A 21,485-nucleotide genomic window follows, 5' to 3' on the forward strand; every position below is an offset into this window, starting at 1 on the left:
CTGTATCTGTAATTATATTCCTTTTAAAATTGGATTTTAAGGGGCGCCTGGGTGGCGCAGTCGGTTAAGCGTCCGACTTCAGCCAGGTCACGATCTCGCGGTCCGTGAGTTTGAGCCCCGCGTCGGGCTCTGGGCTGATGGCTCAGAGCCTGGAGCCTGTTTCCGATTCTGTGTCTCCCTCTCTCTCTGCCCCTCCCCCGTTCATGCTCTGTCTCTCTCTGTCCCAAAAATAAAAATAAACGTTGAAAAAAAAAGAAAAAAAAAAAAATTTAAAAAAAAAAAAAATTGGATTTTAAGGGGCACCTGGGTGGCTCAGTCAGTTAAGCGTCCAACTTCGGCTCAGGTCATGATCTCATGGTCAGTGAGTTCAAGTCCCACATCAGGCTCTGTGCTGACAGCTCAGAGCCTGGAGCCTGTTTCAGATTCTGTGTCTCCCTCTCTCTCTCTGCCCCTCCCCCACTCACTTGCTCTCTCTCAAAAAATAAACATTAAATTTTTTTTTTAAAAATTGTATTTTTAAAATAAACTTAACTCATTTTATCTTTATCTTATATCACCCAGTGTACTCAGAAATCTCATGATTTTATTAGTCCTTTCAGTAAACTGACTTTTTTTTTTCAAGAGAGAGAGCATGAGCAGGGGAGGGCCAGGAAGAGAGAGAGGGGGAATCCCAAACAGGTTCCCTGCTGTCAGTGCAGAGCGAGATACAGAGCTAGAACTCAAAACTATGAGATCATGACCTGAGCCGAAATCAAGAGTCAGACACGTAACTGACTGAGACATCCAGGTGCCTGTGACTTTTGGTTTTTTATCTGCTCTATTTTCTATCAGTTGTCTTTTCATTAAATATTTTTTTCTCCTTTTACTTCCATCTCCATTTTCAACTTTGTTATTTAAGTTTGGCTCAGTTTTAAACTTTGTGTCTTTTTAAATTTTTTTTTTTTTTTCAACGTTTACTTATTTTTGGGACAGAGAGAGACAGAGCATGAACGGGGGAGGGGCAGAGAGAGAGGGAGACACAGAATCAGAAACAGGCTCCAGGCTCTGAGCCATCAGCCCAGAGCCCGACGCGGGGCTCGAACTCACGGACCGCGAGATCGTGACCTGGCCGAAGTCGGACGCTCAACCGACTGCGCCACCCAGGCGCCCCAAACTTTGTGTCTTTTTAAACATAAGCCTTTGCTGCTGTAATTTTCTTCCAGCATCTCATTCACTGAGGTTTGATGGTGTTGATGTGTGGAATGTTCGTGATGATGGTGTTTCCAGCAGCCCACACTGTCAGCCCAAAGCCGTGGTGGAGCAAACCGTGTGTCCCAGTCTTTCCAATCTGGGTTTCTGGGTCTTAACTTTGGAACTCTGACCCTTAGGAACTGGACTCACATAGGGGACATTTTACAGAGTGATTGACCAGTATGGCTTACAAGTGTCAAGGGTATGAAAGCCTTTCCTTGACTGTCATTGTTTTGGGTGGGACTACGGATAAATTACAACTCAATACGATCCCAGATTCTCCTCAAACAGAAAAAGGACATTCGTGGAAAAATTGGTGAGGTTGAAATAGGGCTTGTAATAGCTTAGTTGGTAGTACCGTGCCTTTGTTAGTTTCCTGGTTTTGATCATTGTGCGCTGATTGTAAGATGCTGACGTAGGGGGGCACGGTGAAGTCTCTGAAGGGAGTTCTCTGTACTATTTGTGCAACTTTTCTGTCAATGTGAAAGTCACGCATAATAGCAAGTAAATCAGCAACGCAAGCTCCAGGCCCTTTCGGAGGGGCCGATGTCACAGGGCAGATGCTGCCTTCTGGATGCATAGGTCTAGATGAGCTGCACCACCATGGTTCACTCGGGGGCGTGGAATCACGGTATTGTATGCATGAGACTGTGAGAACGCTGCACTAGCCACACTGGATTAAAATAAAATACTTAATGGTAAAAATACAGGCTTCCCTTAATGTTCCAGGTACTTCAGTCATAAATCTTAAAAGGTTTTTTGTTGATTCTGTTGTGTAATTGTGGTTTTACACGTGCTGTGTTACAGGATTTCTCCAGGGGTTTCGTCTGACGCATCCCTGGAAACAAATACGTAATCTGTTCAGTTTCTCTGAAAGTCCATTTTCTCATCTGTAAATTGAGAATGTTTGTTTTCAAATATTGTATTCCCTCTCATTCCAAGAAGGATGACACCAGAGGTGACTTAGAAAATGTAAGCAGTCTGTCAGTGTAACATTAGTACTGGACAAAGTCAGCCACAGAGAAGACAAGGGAAGGAAAGGAAAGCCAGGGAAGCATTTTATGCCAAGAGAAGGCAAAACGAACAACAAAGTAAATGTGTTGTTTGTGGAGAATCCCACCCTGTTTGACACCATTTTAATGGAGTGTTAGCAAATAAAGTACTTTTTAAAAAATATTTATTTATTTTTGGGAGACAGAGGGACAGAGTGCAAGCCAGGGGAGGGGCAGAGAGAGAGGGAGACACAGAATCCAAAGCAGGCTCCAGGGTCCGAGCTGTCAGCACAGAGCCTGATGCGGGGTTTGAACTCACAAACTGTGAGGTCATCACCTGAGGCAAAGTCCAACACTCAACCAACTGAGCCACCCAGGCATCCCTAACGTAGATTTTAATTGGTTTAAAATGTAAATAATGGGTAGATTTTATTACCTGTGCTTTTTAAAAAGATAAATATGTGAGATTTTGTAAAAACAAAAGATGGTCCACAATTCTAAGTTATAGGTCTATTCTCATGGTAAAAATATATCATTATGTATTTGAACTCTCTTTTTATTAATCTGTTTGTTAAAGATTATAGTATATTATCATAGTGTTATTGGGAAAAGCAAACCTCACATATTGTTTTTCTAGGACAGAAAGCATGGCCTTTTGAGCTGGCAAGTATTTTATTCTTAAAATAGTTTTTAGCATCTTGTAAAAAAGTTTGCATCTCTTTTCCTTTAGACATCCCTTTGCATCCTTATTTGTTTTCTGGCTTGTTTGACAAATTTAAAATACAAATAAGTGATAGCGAATGTTACCAGAGTTAAAATAGCACTTCTTCTGACTACCAACTAGCGGTGTTTTGTGGTGTGGCAAAGTTGATGAATTAGCTGCTGTTGTAGGGTTCAGCTAGAGCAAATGAAAATAATTTATCAGAAAAACAAAGAAAATGAAACCCTGAATCACCATGATTTTTTCAAGATTGGAGAATCAATCAAAAGCTGTAGAAGTAACTTGAGTTTTACAGCATGATGGTGGATGTTTAACAATTGAGTAGTGTGTTGATTTTGAAAGATTTATGGCCCTTATTTTGTTAAGAACTTTACTAATACAAGCATCCAACAAATATGAAATATAGCCCAATCTGTTAAAAAAGGAAAAACAATCTACATCTTTCAAATCTTGCAATCTACATCTTTTATTTTTCAAAAAATAAAACAGAAATGTAGTCAGCCTGCTGCAAAGGTTGGTGTTAAAAATAGTAGCTTTGGAAAACACATGCCTCTCGTTTTGGGTTTATTTTATGTCAGAGAAACACTTGAGAGCACAATTTTGACATTGAGTTGAAGTGCTTGTAACCCCGATACCTCCAGCCCGGTATCAGTACCCTCATTACCTCTGCCTCGTTGCTGGAGAAGTAGCAAGTCAGTTATCGTTGCCGAAGCCCACGTCACAGAGCACGGTGTTAGGAAATGTGTGTGAGTGGATTTCGATGGGGATCAGCAGAAAGTCGCGGAAGGGGCGCCCCCAGTGGGAAGCACTGTGTACCTCGCCTGGTTTGCACCCCGCCCCCCTGTCTGTGCGTCTTTCATTAGAGTCTTCGTGCAGAGGAAACGTTTACGTGGCAACTTAACGTTAATGCAGAGCACGAAAACTTGGGTTTGTAATGATTTGTACCAACAGATAATTACTTAAAATTGTTTCACTCTTTGATGTAGTGTGGTATGCTATTTACTATCTTTCCTACCATTGCCTCTTTTCAGAAAAACGATCTTTAATCAATCAGCATGTTGAAATTATAAAGTTGAGTCAATCAAACCGAAATATATTTTTCTTTATTTTTTAACTGCTTAAGTAAATCAGTTACATGTTATGGCAATTGAATAGAGATGATGGGATTAAAACTTGTTTATATTTAGTCTCTATTTTTATAAAACAAATATAGCTATTTTTGGACCCATACTATTTCTCTCTTTTCAATTTTTTCTGCTTATTATGTTTTTATTTTAGGTTATTTCACAGTTGAGGATCTTGGGCAGATCAGTAACAGCTGGTTGCAAATTTGATAGAGAAATCTGGTCTAACGAACTGTCCCCTGTCCTCAATCTCTGGAAGAAACTAAACCAGGTTAGTACTGGAACAGTATTCGGATCGGGCCCCCTTTTTTCTCCCTGTCTTTTTTTTCCAGTTTTATCCCCAAATTTTCCCTGATGGTAAAATTCTGTGTTGATCTGCCTCTTATGTACACCAGTGTCCTGGAAGGAGGTGGGGACATAATAGTAACAGAAGCAGATCAGCCCAAGAAGCGGGGTGACCGGTGTGATTGTCATATCCTGGTGATGTGCCAGGTCATCCCCTGTACCTGCTGTACGTCACTGTATTCGCTGCTTGCCTTGTCTTTCCTCCTTCTATAAAGTCAGCGCCTGCGGGTGAAGGTGGTATGTTTCACAGGACTCACAGTGCTGAGGAGAAACAGTTCATCGGCTGGAACCCACTTAGTTTTGTATTGTAGGGTAGTTACGGTAGATGATAGAGTAGTTGCTCACGAGGCAGTCGTTAGCATATTGTGGTTCCTGTTCTTATTGAATAGGGATTTATTCTTTCGAATTCAAAAACAAAACTATACAGTCCATCAGTTTAGTGTTAGTGTAAAAATACCTCTATCTCAGGCCTAACCTTTTAAAATGAGGGATGTCAAATAGAGCTAATTTCAGAACCTATGAAAAAGGTTAAAAGCTTCTAAAAATTCAAAATCCTCAAACCTTACAGTATTGTGATTTTGAGTTGTTATGACATTCTCAACACGTGGGGATCATCAGGAATCCCAGGAAGCACTGACCCCAGCTCACCGGGATCACTGCTTCCATTCGGACCGCCCCACTGGTAAAGCTTGACACAGTCAGTGTGAGGGGCGTCTAGCAGGGACAGCGCTTCATGCCCTGGTGTCCTGCGCCGTGCTCCCCTCTGCCCTGGCCGTACAAGGAATCACCTTGCTCGTATTCCTGATATGGAGTCATGGTCCTGATCCGTTCTTTGTACTGGTTCACAGGAGAGTTACTATTCTTAAACCAGCCTTTGCTTTCCTTTAAATTAATAACCAGGAGGGGAAGTGTGGGAAGTTAAATGCATTTAGTGCCACAGTCCTTTATTATACAGGGAAATTTGACTGCCTTTTTCCCTCAGAAGGCTTGATTTTACAAAGAAATTGTATTTTATAATTTTGGGATTATGTTTGTATTGTTTGGATTTAGCTTTCTGAGTGGTGTTTACATTGTTTGAAACTAAAGAAAGAAGGAAGTAGAAAATGACCATGCATTTTGGGTTAATTTGCAGCCTTTATGAATCATGAACTGGTTTTATCATAAACTGCAACAGAAGCAGGGAAGAACAAATGACTTCTGCTTTGTGAAGTGAACTTGAATGTGATACATCACTGAGAATGGTTGGCCAGCACTCATATCTATAAGTGCATAGGCACTAAGCATGTGTGAACTTTCTTTTGTGTGAAATGTAGTCCTGGCACTGGGAGCTGCGGGAGAGTCAGCGTCCTCTCAGGTGGCATCAGATGGGTGGGTGTGGAAGAGACAGGCGTGTTCGACATTGCTCAAGGTCTGTCTGGATCGAGCATAAGGACCACTTTCCGTTACGAAGACAGGATCAATGGGGTATCTCAGCCATCTGGATGGCAATTTCAAAGTTCTTAGGGGTGTGTGTGTGTGCGCCACAGAAAGAGAGCAAGCGACAGAGAGCACAAGCATGCTACCAAGACTAGAAACAGACCTCACAGTCTGTTGCCTTGGGTAGTTTGCACACGTTAACAGTATTTGTTCTTTGAATCCATGAGCACGGTATGTTTTTCCTTTTTCCTTCCTGTGCCATCTTCATTGTCTTTCATCATTGCTTTCCGGTTTTCACAGTACAGGTCATTGACCTCCTTGGCTAAGTTTATTCCTAGGTATTTGGTTATTTTTGGTACGCTTGTAAATGGCACTGTTTTCTTCATTTCTCTTTCTGTTACTTCATTGTTAGCGTAGAGAATTGCACCTGATTTCTCTATGATTTCTTATCCTGCAACCTTATTGAATTCATTTATTGAGTAGTTTTTTTGGTGGCGTCCTTTGGGTTTTCTACATATGGTATCGTATCATCTGCACATAGCGGAAGTTTATTTCTTCCTTATGAAGTCAGATGCCTTTTATTTCTTTTTCTTGTCTGAATGCTGTGACTGACTTCCAGTAGTGTATTGAATAGAAGTGGTGAGAGTGGGCATCCTTGTCTTCTTCCTGAACGTAGGCTAAAAGCTCTCAGTTGTTCACCCTTGAGTACGGTGTTACCTGTGCATGTTCTTATGTAAGGCCTATATTATGTGGAGGTATTTTCCCTCTAAACCTGCTTCCTTGAGGGCTTTTACCATGGACGGATGTTGTACTTTGTCAGATGCTTTTTCTGCATCTATTGAAGGGATCATGTGGTTTTTACCCTTTGTCTTGTTGATGTGGTGTATCATGTTGATTGATTTGTAAATACTGAACCAGTCTTGCATCCCAGGAGTAAATCCTCCTTGGTTGTGGTGAATGATTTTTTTAATGTGGAATTGGATTCAGTTTGCTAATACTTTGTTGAGGATTTTTATATTGATGCTCCTCAGAGTTATGGGCCTATAGTTCTTATTTTTCTTGTCTTTATCTGGATTTGGTGTCAGGGTCATGCTGGGCTCATAGAATGAATATGGAAATTTTTCTTCCTTTTCTATTTTTTGTAGTAGTTGGAGAAGAAGAGGTATTAACTCTTCTTTAAATGTTTGGTAGAATTGATGTGTGAAGCCATCTCGTCCTGGACTTCTGTTTGTTGGGAGTTTTTTGATTACTGATTCAGTTTCACTGCTGGTAATTGGTCTGTTCAAATTTTCTATTTCTTCCTGCTTCAATTTTAGGAGGTTATGTGTTTCTAGAACTTTATCCATTTCTTCTAAGTTGTCCGATTTGTTGGCATATAATTTTTCATAATATTCTTTTATAATCCTTTGTATTTCTGTGCTGTCAGTTTTTACTACTCCTGTTTCTTTTCTGGTTTTGAGTCCTTTGCGTGCGTCTCTCTCTCTCTCTCTCTCTCTCTTTTTTGATGAGTCTGGCTAAGAGTTTTCAAAGAACCACCTCCTGGTTTCATTGATCTATTGTTTTGTTAGTTTCTATATCATTTATGTCTGTTCTCATCTTATATTTTCTTCCCTCTATTGATTTTGGGATTTTTTGTTCTTTTTCTAGCTCCTTTATGTATAAGGTTATTAGGTCTTTTTATTGAGGAAGTTCACTGTTAATCCAATTCTTATTTCTTTGTAACTGATTAATATTTTTCCTCTAAGAATGTTCTGTCTCTTATATCCTGATGTTTTACCATAGTATAAACAGGTGTGGATTTGTTTTTATCTGTTTGATAATCTGAGCCCTTGTAATTCCAAGTGCCAGCCTTTGTACTGGAACCTGTTTAGCTCCGTTTCCAACACCAGCTGGACTACATGCTGTGTCATATCAACTACCTCGCTATCCATGACTGTGGCTTCATATTGCTGTTTTTAGCCCTGAAGTGGTGACGTGTTGGACAGTGATCCGTTCAGGGCTGTGGTAAAGTCAGCAACCCTGAATTCTCCCTTGCCTTGCCCCAGCCTGGGGCCCAGCCCTCTTCGGCAGTGGGTCACCATACCCTACTGTTTACAAGGGTCTCCCAGATGTTCCCATTCTCAGGGTCCCATCTTCTGGTGTAGTGTTCTCTTGTTGTGTCCAAGACAGGATTCGCAGGTGGGACATTGTTTGCTCTCCTGTCTGGAAACAAGCGTAACTTTTAAAATTTCATTCTAATTTTTGTTTGTAAGATAAATATAGATTATTTCAAAATTACCATTATGTTAAACTCATACTGGCCATATTAATGTAGCAAGTATCTTACACTTCATTCTGCTACAATTTGTTTTTTATCTCTTCCGTTTCTTTCCTGAATTTATTGTCATAATTTAGACTTCTGTTCTCTCATATGGATAACAGAAAACTCCAGATTTGACTCTCCTTCTAATAGATACTTTCTCAAATCATATTTCTTATTATTATCACATTAATTTTACTAAGGGAAAAAGAATTTTTCACCACATGGCTCCATATCCAACCTTACTTCTGAGCTTCTTCCACAGTCTAGCAGACCTGAGTGCTGTGTGCACAAGCCACCTCAGATTTGTGTACGAGGAGTTTCCGAGGGCTGTTTCCATATCCTTGAATAGGCTCGCCATGCCAGCCACCAGTGATGGCCAGATAAGATCCCTGCATTTTACTCCTTTCCCTCTCCATGTTTCCCAATACTAATTTATAACTTGCACAACAATTCTCATGAAGGTCGTATTTTAAACCAGGCAAATTAAGATGTGGCCCTTAGGAATAGGAATTCTGTTTTGTAAGAGTTTTGAAATTTATGCATATAAATGTTTCAAATGCAACAACTTAGTACTACATTCCTTTTTTAGTTTTTCATCATTATTTCTATGAGGTTATGGTTAATTACTAGCTAAACTTAAAGGTTAACTATATCTAAGCAATAATAATAATTTTTTGAAAAGTAATTATAAGGGAGTCACCCAGGTTCTAATCTTTTCCCGTTAAATAGCTAGGAGACATTAATTGAATCACTTCTGGACTCTATGTTAGCTTTTTCTTAAAAAGGGACGTCAACCTCTTCTCTGCATTCATGCATTAACTCATTTTTCATTCATCAAGTATCTATTGATGTTTCTCTTAGATGCTGTGTGCTATGGTTTATTAAGATTTGATAATAATACTCAAAAATAGAGGTATTACAATGTTTTGGGGGAGCCCAGGTGAAGGAATGCTTAATTCTGCTGAAAGGAAGCCAGGGAATGTTACACAAAGAGCGAGAAATCCTCTCGGTTAAAGACAAGGTGTGGTGTCACAGAGAGATGGAACAGTGTGCCATGTCTGTTAGTCTGACCCGTGAGGGACAGGAATGCTTGGAGCAGAGTGACTGGATGGACAGTCAGGACTCTTCTGCAGGACCAGGTTGCAGTGGGTACACGTCATTCGCCAGTGCTGTGGCAACGCGAGCGCGGAGCAAGAGAAACGCGTCCAAGACATCTCCCAAGTAGAATCCATCCCTGTAGGACTCTGGTGCCGATCTAATAAAAAATGGATGTGAACAGTTTGGAAAGCATGAACTCTTCAGACATTAAACTTTTTTGTTCTCAGTTCTTTAAAGATTTGTAGCTTTGTAAAACTTAGTATAACAAGCCCTAATGGTCCTGATACCATGGCCGTATTCAAGATCTTTTCTTAATTTAGTCTTTCATGCTTGAGGTGGAATCTCTAAATTTTTAGTGACTGTATTAGTGATTATATCTATTTCAGGAGAAAATGCATATAAATATGTAATTGTAACTTTCAGCATCAGTTTGTTAATCATTAATTTATGTCACATCATTTTTTAAATAGTTCAAATGCATAATTTAGTAACATCTTATTTTGTGACATTTTTCTTAGGATTTCTGCTAAAAATAGTAACTTGAAAAACAATTTAATGAGCAAAATACTGAAAAGTATAACAGATAGAGAAGCCAATTTCATTCAATACTATGCATGTTTGCATTTGAAAGATCAGTTCATGCTTTGAAATTTTTATTATGCGTGAGCTACATCTCATCAATTTTTAATACCTGGTTGATGGTGACAACTGATGAGAATTACTGACATTCTGACCAATTTACATCTCCTTTACATGGCTTGAGAACTCCCACGACCTCTTACTGAGATTACCCACATGATAAGAGGTACACAGAAAACTGCCTCTTTTAGGCTGGGAGAATTGTTGGGGAAAAAATAGGTGATGGAATTTTTTCTGAACAATAATTGAACCTGTTGATCTGGTAACTATTTTACTATTTCTTTTTTCAGATGGTAGATTGTATGTTTGTCAAATTAATCTTTTAGGCCCAATAGCTTAATTTTAAAATAGTGCATTGCAATTAAAGTAAAATAGAGAATTCTAGAATAAACAATAAGACTAGTACTTTCTTATATTCTTAAACTAAAATTATCTTTTAAATATATTATTTCTTCTCAGACTGCTTTTCGACTTTCTTCCCTTTTAATTAAGATGAAATCCTATAAAATATGATGACTATGTCCTAGTTTTAGAAAATTTAAGGTAGGGAATATATCTATAATATATACCTTTATTGGATAAAAACATTTCTCAGTTGTACTTAGAACTATTTTGTTTTGTGGCTTTTTTTTTCTTCCTAAAACATCTAAAATTCAGCAAGTATGATCTCCTGTCTCATTGATTCTCCAGGTGAAAGATGTCCTTTGGAATTTAATTCTTAGTAAAGCTTTACCCACCACCACTCCCACTCTCCTTCCCCCAGACCCTGACAGGTTTCACTCCTTTTGACAACAAGGAATGTGTAGCTTACACTATCTTAGATTCTCTCTGTCCCATTGCAGACAGCACAGTAGAAAACACACTAGGTATTTCAACAGATGATTTAATACAAGGGAATTGGTTATACATACGTTGCATGGCCAGAAAAGACAAAAAGGAAGAGTTGGAAGCACATGTTTGCAAGAAGCAACCACCTTTTGTTTGGGCTGGGGGACAGCAGGGAGGAGTCTGGGGTGAATGGCAGGCAGAGCCCCATGGAGGGGCCCATGGAGGGGCGGGGACTCAGGTGCAGGAGGGTGCTGCCCCCTCAGAAGTGCTGGAACCTCTCTTGCTGGGGGTGCTGTAGGACTGGTGCCGGGAGCACCCCCAGGAGAAGCCCCTGGGTTTTCCCTTCTCCTCTGCAAATTCCACGTGGCTGAACCTCATGGGGCCTCAGCTGGCAAGAAACCCTCAATTTGCAGGAGTCTCAGCCTGGGCATCACAGAGCTACAGGAAGAAAAGCAAAGTGGGCGGATGGGAGCTGAGAAACAACCTCCCTTCCACAAGCCAGGCGTGCTCTTCGTTCGTTCTTCTCTTGTGTTTGCTTCTTGACTGGGTGTTTGCTTCAGTGATCCCCCTCCTCCTATTCCTAATTTAAACACTCTTGCAACTGTACCCCTCAAATTTTTACTTTTATGTTTTCATTGCTACTCACTTTTAAACAGTTTCTAAGTTGTGTTATGACTTCTACTTCTTTCATGCGTTTTTATTCATAAGTGGCTCTCCTGGTTACTTTTAGTCGCAGATTTCTACTCTTTGTTATCAGAGAATGCTGTCCTATGACACGCATCTTTGAAACTTGTTGAGACTTGCTTTATGGCCCATTATATCATTATGAAACTTTTTGTGTGTGTTATCTTTGAAAAGAAGACGTGTTCTGCTGTGGTTGACTGCCATGTTGAAATTATGTTAAGTTTTTTAACTTTTTTTTTAATGTTTATTTTTGAGAGAGAAAGAGCATGAGCAGGGAAGGGGCAGAGAAAGAGGGAGTCACAGAATCTGAAGCAGGCTCCAGGCTCTGAGCCATTAGCACAAAACCCCATATGGGGCTCGAACTGACCACACCAAAGTTAATCGCTTAACCGACTAAGCCACCCAGGCACCCCAAAATTAAGTTTTTTAAGTGTTCATGACTCATACATTTATAAAATGGTTTTTTACTGTCACTTTTTGAGTTATGTAAAATCAGAACACTATCTCTTGATAGGTTAAACTTAAATCACTGTAAAGTAATTTTCTGTAACTCTTAAAGTGTTTTTCTTCTGATATTAGTAAATCTGCATGAACCTTCTTTTAATTATTCTTGGTTAGCTCTATCTTATTTCATACTTCCATTCTCAGCTTTTGGACCTTTTTATATGTGTGCATCTTACAAAGAGCCCATAGGTGGTCTTTTTGTGATCTTTAAGTGGATCATTTCATCTATTTAATATTACTTTGGATTACTTCGTATTATTATGTCTTGTATTTTTCTTCTTTTCATTCCTTTGTTAATCTTCCTTTGGACTGATTGTTTTCTCTGATATCTTTCTCTCACAATTTACAAATTGTACATGCTTTCTACCTTTTTTAGTGGCATCCTAGATAGTTTATCGTACCAACTTAGCTTATCAAAGTTAATGTAAATATATTTACTTATATGGAAGAGAATTGAAGAAGCTGAGGACATTATACACAACCCCAGCCTCATATGGAGTTACTGTTACGTGTTTCAGTCTTGGCTGTTGTTTCCACTTCATGCTTGTTCTGACCGGGTCCCATGCCTTCACTGTCCTGTACTCCTTCCTGCCTCCAGGACATTTCGGGTGAGTGTCCTCCCCTTCTTCCTGAAGTCACAGGAGTCCTTTCGTGGGAAACTCTTTGCATCCTTATTTCTCTGAAAATGCCTTTAATGTATCCTCTGTTTTTATATATTTTTTAAATGTTTGTTTACTTCTGAGAGAGAGACCGAGCATGAGCAGGGGAGGGGCAGAGAGAGGGAGACACAGAATCCGAAGCAGGCTCCGGGCTCCGAGCTGTCAGCACAGAGCCCGATGCGGGGCCCGAACTCACAAACTGCGAGATCATGACCTGAGCCGAAGTTGGACATTCAACCAACTGAGTCACCAGGCGCCCCGTCCTCTGTTTTCAAATGTTTATTTTTCCATATTGACAGTTACTGTCTCATTATATTGAAGGTACAGTGAGATGATTCTGCTCTTTTCTGCTCTCTGCTTTTGCTGCTAAGAAGTCCATTTTTGCTCCTTTGATTTATGTTTACTTTCATACTGCTTTTAAGATCTCTTTGCCTTGGTTTTCTGCAGTTTTACTGAGACTCAGCATGGATTTGTTTTCTTTCTCTCTTTAATTCATTCATTTTGAAATCTTGCTTAAGATTTAATGGGCTTTTGAATTTAGATTGCTCCTGTTCATCTGTGGGCAAGGTCAGTTGGACTCTTCACTCTGCTCTACTCCTCGTCTTCTGGAACCTGAGTCAGGAGTCGGCCCACCCTCTTCTCTTTACTCACCGTGTGTCTTAGTTCTCTTGTTTCCCACTTCCTGGTGTCCTTGTGATACATTCTTAATAAACTCTACACATGTGTCTTCTGGTCCGCTCCCTCTCTACTCAGCCAGATGTAATCTAGTACGGAAGTTTTACGTTTGAACCCTTACTATTTTTATTTAATAACATTTTTTAATGCTTATTTATTATTGAGAAAGAGACAGAGCACGAGCAGGGGAGGGACAGAGAGAGAAGGAGACACAGAATCTGAAGCAGGCTCCAGGCTCTCAAAACAGAGCCTGATGCAGGGCTTGAACCCATGAACCATGAGATCATGACCTGAGCTGAAGTGGGAGGCTTAACTGACTGAGCCACCCAGGCACCCCAATAATTTTTAATTTTTAAAAGTTTGTTTCTTTTCCAGATGTTCTTGTTGTTTATTTTAAGAATCTCTGTCAGTTCTAGAAACATTTACCATAATTGCTTTATGGTTTCTTGTGATTATTCCTATATCTGAAGTCTTTGTGGATTTGATTCTTCTCTACATTGTATATGATAATTTGATGGCAGTGCCTTATTTACTTATATAGTATTTGGGTTTTTGTTAAGCCGTGACATGTAATTATTTTGGTAACATGACTTACAAAGGAGCTATTTGTAGCCTGGAATTAAAACGTATTGAACCATTCAGTTTAGAATGTAGGCTTAGGGTTTGGTTTAGGTTGGGTCAGCATCATGCACCCTTCAGATACTTTGAGATACCTCTAGTCTGGAACTATACAAATTAAATTATCCTCTTGAAGTTCATTAGAACCTCCAAAGTCGTGCATACAAACTAATGTTAAAGTTCCAACTGTGACAATTATTTTTTGAGGAGAGAGTCCTACATATACACTCACCACTCCATAGTTACTACCAAATTTTGATACGCACTTTCCCTCATAGTCCTTGGGGCACAGGTGAAGGCAGTTTATTTCTCTTTGACTCTTCTGCTGAAAGTGTAATCATTCAGAATTTTAATTGGGGGGGAGGGAGCGTCTTTTATCCTCTCCATTGACCAGATAGTGGACCTCATGTCTGGTCTCACAACCCGTGATTATAAATGTGAAAGCTCAGGGTCACCAGCCCCAGTGACCTCAGGGCCGTGCTTGTCGTTGTCTGACTTGCGGTGCTGGCGCATAAAAAACCCTTTCTATATTTCTCCGTGTCACCCCAAAAAGAGCTCGATTCTTATTTCACATACCATGAGAATTAGCTTTGTAGACATTTGTCTACAAAATTGCTCTGAACAGAAGGGATAATTAAACCTCTCTTATTTCTCTGAGAGGACCACAGGTTAGACCTTGACTCAGTTCCTAAGCCCCAAGATGCTGGAGAGACCAGAGCATTATCTCTCTGGGTTTTTAAAGGTCAAAAGGGATAAAGCCCAAAACTGAGTCATCTCTTAGATCACTTGGCTCCTGGAGAGATTTTATTTGCACACCACAGTGTTGGTTAGAATTCAAGCCCATTGCATCTCCTAGAACTCTGTCTTTGGAGGGGAAGAGGAAGTCTGTAGAAGCAGAGCATGACCGGCCTCCCGTCCCCTGTGTACCTCACCCAGGGGCGTCTGGCTCACCTGGCCACCCCAAAAGGAAGGCCTTGGTCAAGGTACAAGGACAGTAACAGCACACTTATTTCTTATTGTGAGGTAATTAGTAAGTGATATCTCTAATCCAGAATACCTTGTGTTTGCATTCGGGATAAAATTAATAAAGATGAAAATTGAATACTCAGCACTTCGTTGTTTGAATAATTCTTCCTTCTCTCAAGGTTGCTTTTGGGTGTGTGGAAGAACGTGCTTTAATATTTTATTCAACATAGTTGTTTACGGCAGAAAATAGAAGGTGAAATTCTCTATTTCTTACTTTGAGTGGTTGCAAAAGCCATGTGTATGTGTCCTGTAAGTGACTGCACTTTGTGGACTGTCCTCCTCTGTTAAGTAATGCATTCAGTGTTGGAATGGTTTCTCACTGGCTCTGTGCCCTGACCGTTGAAACCTGAGTGCTCCATTTACTCTGAAAGTCATGAACCAGTTCGCTTGCTGCGTTAGGATGTTGGCTTTTCTCAGACTTGGAAACAACGCGCACTCACACCAGCATCTTGTGCTGTCTTGTGTTTCTGAGAGTCTGTCGTACACATCAGCAAACCAAAGCATTTTATTGTCGTGAAGAAATACCTCATTTTGAGGAGGGCGTGGAAGAAAAGACTGCTCAGCCAGTTCGAGATTTTCAGATCCAGTGACGTTTTTTCCTCGTTTGGAATCCACTCTTCTCTCTCTGCTTTTTGAATTGCTGAAACTGTTAGTATGTAACAAGATAACTTCACATGGAAAGTCATGGTGCGCCTGGCACATAGTCCCCATGCTAGAATGTTAGTCATTCCTGTCCTTCGATACCGTGGTCTGCGTTCAGTCTCTCAGTGTGCGACTTGTGGCTCTGTCATCCTTTCCTTGTCTGCTGCGTTCCCCTGGCGCAGCCACGGGGCAGATCGCCTGTGAAAGATTCTTGCCTAGGAGTCAGTACGGTCTTGTTAATGTTCTGTTTTGTACGAGGGACAAATGGTTTTTCAAAAAACACGTGCCATGTTATTGTGCATACCCACGTTTGATGTGAAAATGGCTGTCAGGGAACCTAGGGGTAAGGACAGCGGGGAGAGGGCCATTCACAGCGACATCCGCCAGTGCTGTGCCTTCCTCCCAGGGACCGCTGCTGGGTTTGCTTTTGTGGACATCTTTGGTTGGTACATAAAAGCTATGACATTTTCGAGGCGCCTGGGTGGCTCAGTCGGTTGAGCGTCCGACTTCGGCTCAGGTCATGATCTCGCGGTTCGTGAGTTCAGGCCCCGCGTCGGGCTCTGTGCTGACAGCTTAGAGCCTGGAGCCTGTTTCAGATTCTGTGTCTCCCTCTCTCTGACCCTCCCCCATTCATGCTCTGTCTCCCTCTGTCTCAAAAATAGATAAACGTTAAAAAAAAAAAAGCTATGACATTTTCAAGGCATTAGGAAATTAGCAAATAATTTATAGCTGAAACAAAAACTCCTTTCTTTTTTTTTTTTTTTTTTTTTAATGTTAGCTCTCCCTAGCTTCCTGTCGTTTTCTTCTCAGAAGATGTAACAATGCTCCCCTCCCTTGTTGTTCAGCCTTGGCCTTGCTTGCTGTCAGTGTCACTAGCGGGGCTGCCCCTGTACTTTAGTTCTTCAGCAGTTTATTGGGTGATGACACCCACCTGTCCTGGATGAGCTCTGCTTGCTCCATTAATAATAATTGTAACTAATCATAACTGAACTAAATGGATCTAAACTAAATGAAATGAGCATTAAGACGTGGCTGAAGCAGAGCCCCCAAGTCTGGCTGGCAAAAGCGGAGGGGCCCGATGGAGTGTGTTCCGACAGCAAGCGGGACTTAACATCTGGGAGGTTATAAGTTAACAGCTCTGCTCAGAGAGTGGGAAGGCTGGAGGACAAAGGGAGGGAGAGTTGCTGAGCCCCGGGACGACAGAGCTCAGTTTGGCGGGGAACAAAGGCACTCGCCAGCGCCATCTCCCTCACCCATCCCCCAGCCAAAATCCCAAAGGGAACCAGTTCCTGCCAGGGAACTTGCTTGCTCCACACAAACACCCAACGCTGTGCTTCTGCAGAGCCACCCCTCTGGCAGCGGGTCTGACTCCCTCCCACTGCCACAGGGTCCCTCCTGAAGTGGATCACCTAAGGAGAATCGAGCTAAGCCTGCCCCTCCCGCCCCCGTGCACCTTGCCTACCCACCCCAGCTAATACGCCACATCCCCAGCACCACAAGCCTGGCAGTGTGCAAGTAGCCCAGACGGGCCACGCCACCCCACAGTGAATCCTGCCCTGAGGAGAGGGGAAGAGAAGGCACACGCCAGTCTGACTGTGGCCCCAGTGGTGGGCAGGGGGCAGACATCAGGTCTGACTGCGGCCCTGCCCACCAACGCAAGTTACTCAAGACAGCACAGGGGAAGTACCCTGCAGGTCCGCACCACTCCAGGGACTATCCAAAATGACCAAACGGAAGAATTCCCCTCAAAAGAATCTCCAGGAAATAACAACAGCTAATGAACTGATCAAAAAGGATTTAAATAATATAACAGAAAGTGAATTTAGAATAATAGTCATAAAATTAATCGCTGGGCTTGAAAACAGTATAGAGGACAGCAGAGAATCTCTTGCTACAAAGATCAAGGGACTAAGGAATAGTCAGGAGGAGCTGAAAAACGATTTAAACGAGATGCAAAATAAAATGGAAACGACCACGGCTCAGATTGAAGAGGCAGAGGAAAGAATAGGTGAACCAGAAGATAAAATTATGGAAAAAGAGGAAGCTGAGAAAAAGAGAGATAAAAAAATCCAGGAGTATGAGGGGAAAATTAGAGAACTAAGTGATACACTAAAAAGAAATAATATATGCATAATTGGTATCCCAGAGGAGGAAAAGAGAGGGAAAGGTGCTGAAGGGATACTTGAAGAAATAATAGCTGAGAACTTCCCGGATCTGGGGAAGGAAAAAGGCATTGAAATCCAAGAGGCACAGAGAACTCCCTTCAGACGTAACTTGAATCGATCTTCTGCACAACATATCATAGTGAAAATGGCAAAATACAAGGATAAAGAGAAAATTCTGAAAGCAGCAAGGGATAAACGTGCCCTAACATATAAAGGGAGACCTATAAGACTCGTGACCGATCTCTCTACTGAAACTTGGCAGGCCAGAAAGGATTGGCAGGAGATCTTCAATGTGATGAACAGAAAAAAATATGCAGCTGAGAATCCTTTATCTAGCAATCTGTCATTTAGAATAGAAGGAGAGATAAAGGTCTTCCCAAACACACAAAAACTGAAGGAATTCGTCACCACTAAACCAGCCCTACAAGAGATCCTAAGGGGGACCCTGTGAGACAAAGTACCAGAGACATCGCCACAAGCATGAAACCTACAGACATCACAATGACTCTAAACCCGTATCTTTCTATAATAACACTGAATGTAAATGGAGTAAATGTGCCAACCAAAAGACATAGGGTATCAGAATGGATAAAAAAAACAAGACCCATCTATTTGCTGTCTACAAGAGACTCATTTTGACCTGAGGACACCTTTAGATTGAGAGTGAGGGGATGGAGAACTATTTATCATGCTACTGGAAGCCAAAAGAAAGCTGGAGTAGCCATACTTATATCAGACAAACCAGACTTTAAATTAAAGGCTGTAACAAGAGATGAAGAAGGGCATTATATAATAATTACAGGGTCTAACCATCAGGAAGAGCTAACAATTATAAATGTCTATGCGCCAAATACGGGAGTCCCCAAATATATAAAACAATTACTCATAAACATAAGCAACCTTATTGATAAGAATGTGGTAATTGCAGGGGACTTTAACACTCCACTTACAGAAATGGATAGATCATCTAGACACACGGTCAATAAAGAAACAAGGGCCCTGAATGATACATTGGACCAGATGGACTTGACAGATATATTTAGAACTCTGCATCCCAAAGCAACAGAATATACTTTCTTCTTGAGTGCACATGGAACATTCTCCAAGATAGATCACATACTGTGTCACAAAACAGCCCTTCGTAAGTATACAAGAATTGAAATCATACCATGCATACTTTCAGACCACAATGCTATGAAGCTTGAAATCAACCACAGGAAAAAGTCTGGAAAACCTCCAAAAGCATGGAGGTTAAAGAACACCCTACTAACGAATGAGTGGGTCAACCAAGCAATTAGAGAAGAAATTAAAAAATATATGGAAACAAACGAAAATGAAAATACAACAATCCAAACGCTTTGGGATGCAGCGAAGGCAGTCCTGAGAGGAAAATACATTGCAATCCAGGCCTATCTCAAGAAACAAGAAAAATCCCAAATACACAATCTAACAGCACACCTCAAGGAAATAGAAGCAGAACAGCAAAGGCAGCCTAAACCCAGCAGAAGAAGAGAAATAATAAAGATCAGAGCAGAAATAAACAATATAGAGTCTAAAAAAACTGGAGAGCAGATCAACGAAACCAAGAGTTGGTTTTTTGAAAAAATAAACAAAATTGATAAAACTCTAGCCAGGCTTCTCAAAAAGAAAAGGGAGATGACCCAAATAGATAAAATCATGAATGAAAATGGAATTATTACAACCAATCCCTCAGAGATACAAGCAACTATCAGGGAATACTATGAAAAATTATATGCCAACAAATTGGACAACCTGGAAGAAATGGACAAATTCCTAAACACCCACACGCTTCCAAAACTCAATCTGGAGGAAATAGAAAGCTTGAACAGACCCATAACCAGCGAAGAAATGGAATCGGTTATCAAAAATCTCCCAACAAATAAGAGTCCAGGACCAGATGGCTTCCCAGGGGAGTTCTACCAGACGTTTAAAGCAGAGATAGTACCTATCCTTCTCAAGATATTCCAAGAAATAGAAAGGGAAGGAAAACTTCCAGACTCATTCTATGAAGCCAGTATTACTTTGATTCCTAAACCAGACAGAGACCCAGTAAAAAAGAACTACAGGCCAATATCCCTGATGAATATGGATGCAAAAATTCTCAATAAGATACTAGCAAATCGAATTCAACAGCATATAAAAAGAATTATTCACCATGATCAAGTGGGATTCATTCCTGGGATGCAGGGCTGGTTCAACATTCGCAAATCAATCAACGTGATACATCACATTAATAACAGAAAAGATAAGAACCATATGATCCTGTCAATTGATGCAGAAAAGGCATTTGACAAAATTCAGCACCCTTTCTTAATAAAAACCCTTGAGAAAGTCGGGATAGAAGGAACATACTTAAAGATCATAAAAGCCATTTATGAAAAGCCCACAGCTAACATCATCCTCAATGGGGAAAAGCTGAGAGCTTTTTCCCTGAGATCAGGAACACGACAGGGATGCCCACTCTCACCGTTGTTGTTTAACATAGCGTTGGAAGTTCTAGCATCAGCAATCAGACAACAAAGGGAAATCAAAGGCATCCAAATTGGCAAAGATGAAGTCAAGCTTTCGCTTTTTGCAAATGACATGATACTATACATGGAAAATCCGACAGACTCCACCAAAAGTCTGCTAGAACTGATACATGAATTCACCAAAGTTGCAAGATACAAAATCAATGTACAGAAATCAGTTGCATTCTTATACACTAACAATGAAGCAACAGAAAGACAAATAAAGAAACTGATCCCATTCACAATTGCACCAAGAAGCATAAAATACCTAGGGATAAATCTAACCAAAGATGTAAAAGATCTGTATGCTGAAAACTATAGAAAGCTTATGAAGGTAATTGAAGAAGATATAAAGAAATGGAAAGACATTAACCCTGCTCATGGATTGGAAGAATAAATATTGTTAAAATGTCAATACTAACCAAAGCTATCTACACATTCAATGCAATCCCAATCAAAATTGCACCAGCATTCTTCTCGAAACTAGAACAAGCAGTCCTAAAATTCATATGGAACCACAAAAGGCCCCGAATAGCCAAAGTAATTTTGAAGAAGAAGACCAAAGCGGGAGGCATCACAATCCCAGACTTTATCCTCTACTACAAAGCTGTCATCATCAAGACAGCATGGTATTGGCACAAAAACAGACACATAGTCCAATGGAATAGAATAGAAACCCCAGAACTAGACCCACAAACATATGGCCAACTCATCTTTGACAAAGCAGGAAAGAACATCCAATGGAGAAAAGACAGTCTCTTTAACAAATGGTGCTGGGAGAACTGGACAGCAACTTGCAGAAGATTGAAACTAGACCACTTTCTCACACCATTCACAAAAATAAACTCAAAATGGATGAAGGACCTGAATGTGAGACAGGAAACCATCAAAACCCTAGAGGAGAAAGCAGGAAAAGACCTCTCTGACCTCAGCCATAGCAATCTCTTACTCGACACATCCCCAAAGGCAAGGGAATTAAAAGCAAAAATGAATTACTGGGACCTTATGAAGATAAAAAGCTTCTGCACAGCAAAGGAAACAACCAACAAAACTAAAAGGCAACCAACGGAATGGGAAAAGATATTTGCAAATGACATTACAGACAAAGCGCTAGTATCCAAAATCTATAAAGAGCTCACTAAACTCCACACCCGAAAAACAAATAACCCAGTGAAGAAATGGGCAGAAAACATGAATAGACACTTGTCTAAAGAAGACATCCAGATGGCCAACAGGCACATGAAAAGATGCTCAACGTTACTCCTCATCAGGGAAATACAAATCAA

At 40.7% G+C, this 21,485-nt stretch overlaps 1 protein-coding gene across 1 annotated transcript in view; it reads left to right on the top strand.

Moving 5' to 3' along the window:
* DYNC2H1 (dynein cytoplasmic 2 heavy chain 1) overlaps nucleotides 1–21,485 on the top strand; it is a 348,687-nt gene that overhangs the window by 242,445 nt on the left and 84,757 nt on the right. Inside the window, exon 83 of the mRNA XM_047072515.1 lies at nucleotides 4,222–4,338. Coding sequence (XP_046928471.1) covers nucleotides 4,222–4,338 — 117 coding nt within the window. The remainder of the gene's footprint in view (nucleotides 1–4,221; nucleotides 4,339–21,485) is intronic.

The sequence above is a fragment of the Lynx rufus genome, unplaced genomic scaffold, assembly GCF_022079265.1.
Source record: "Lynx rufus isolate CCGP_SWC_20201006 ecotype Redwood Valley unplaced genomic scaffold, mLynRuf1.p SCAF_9, whole genome shotgun sequence".
Lineage (NCBI taxonomy): Eukaryota > Metazoa > Chordata > Mammalia > Carnivora > Felidae > Lynx > Lynx rufus.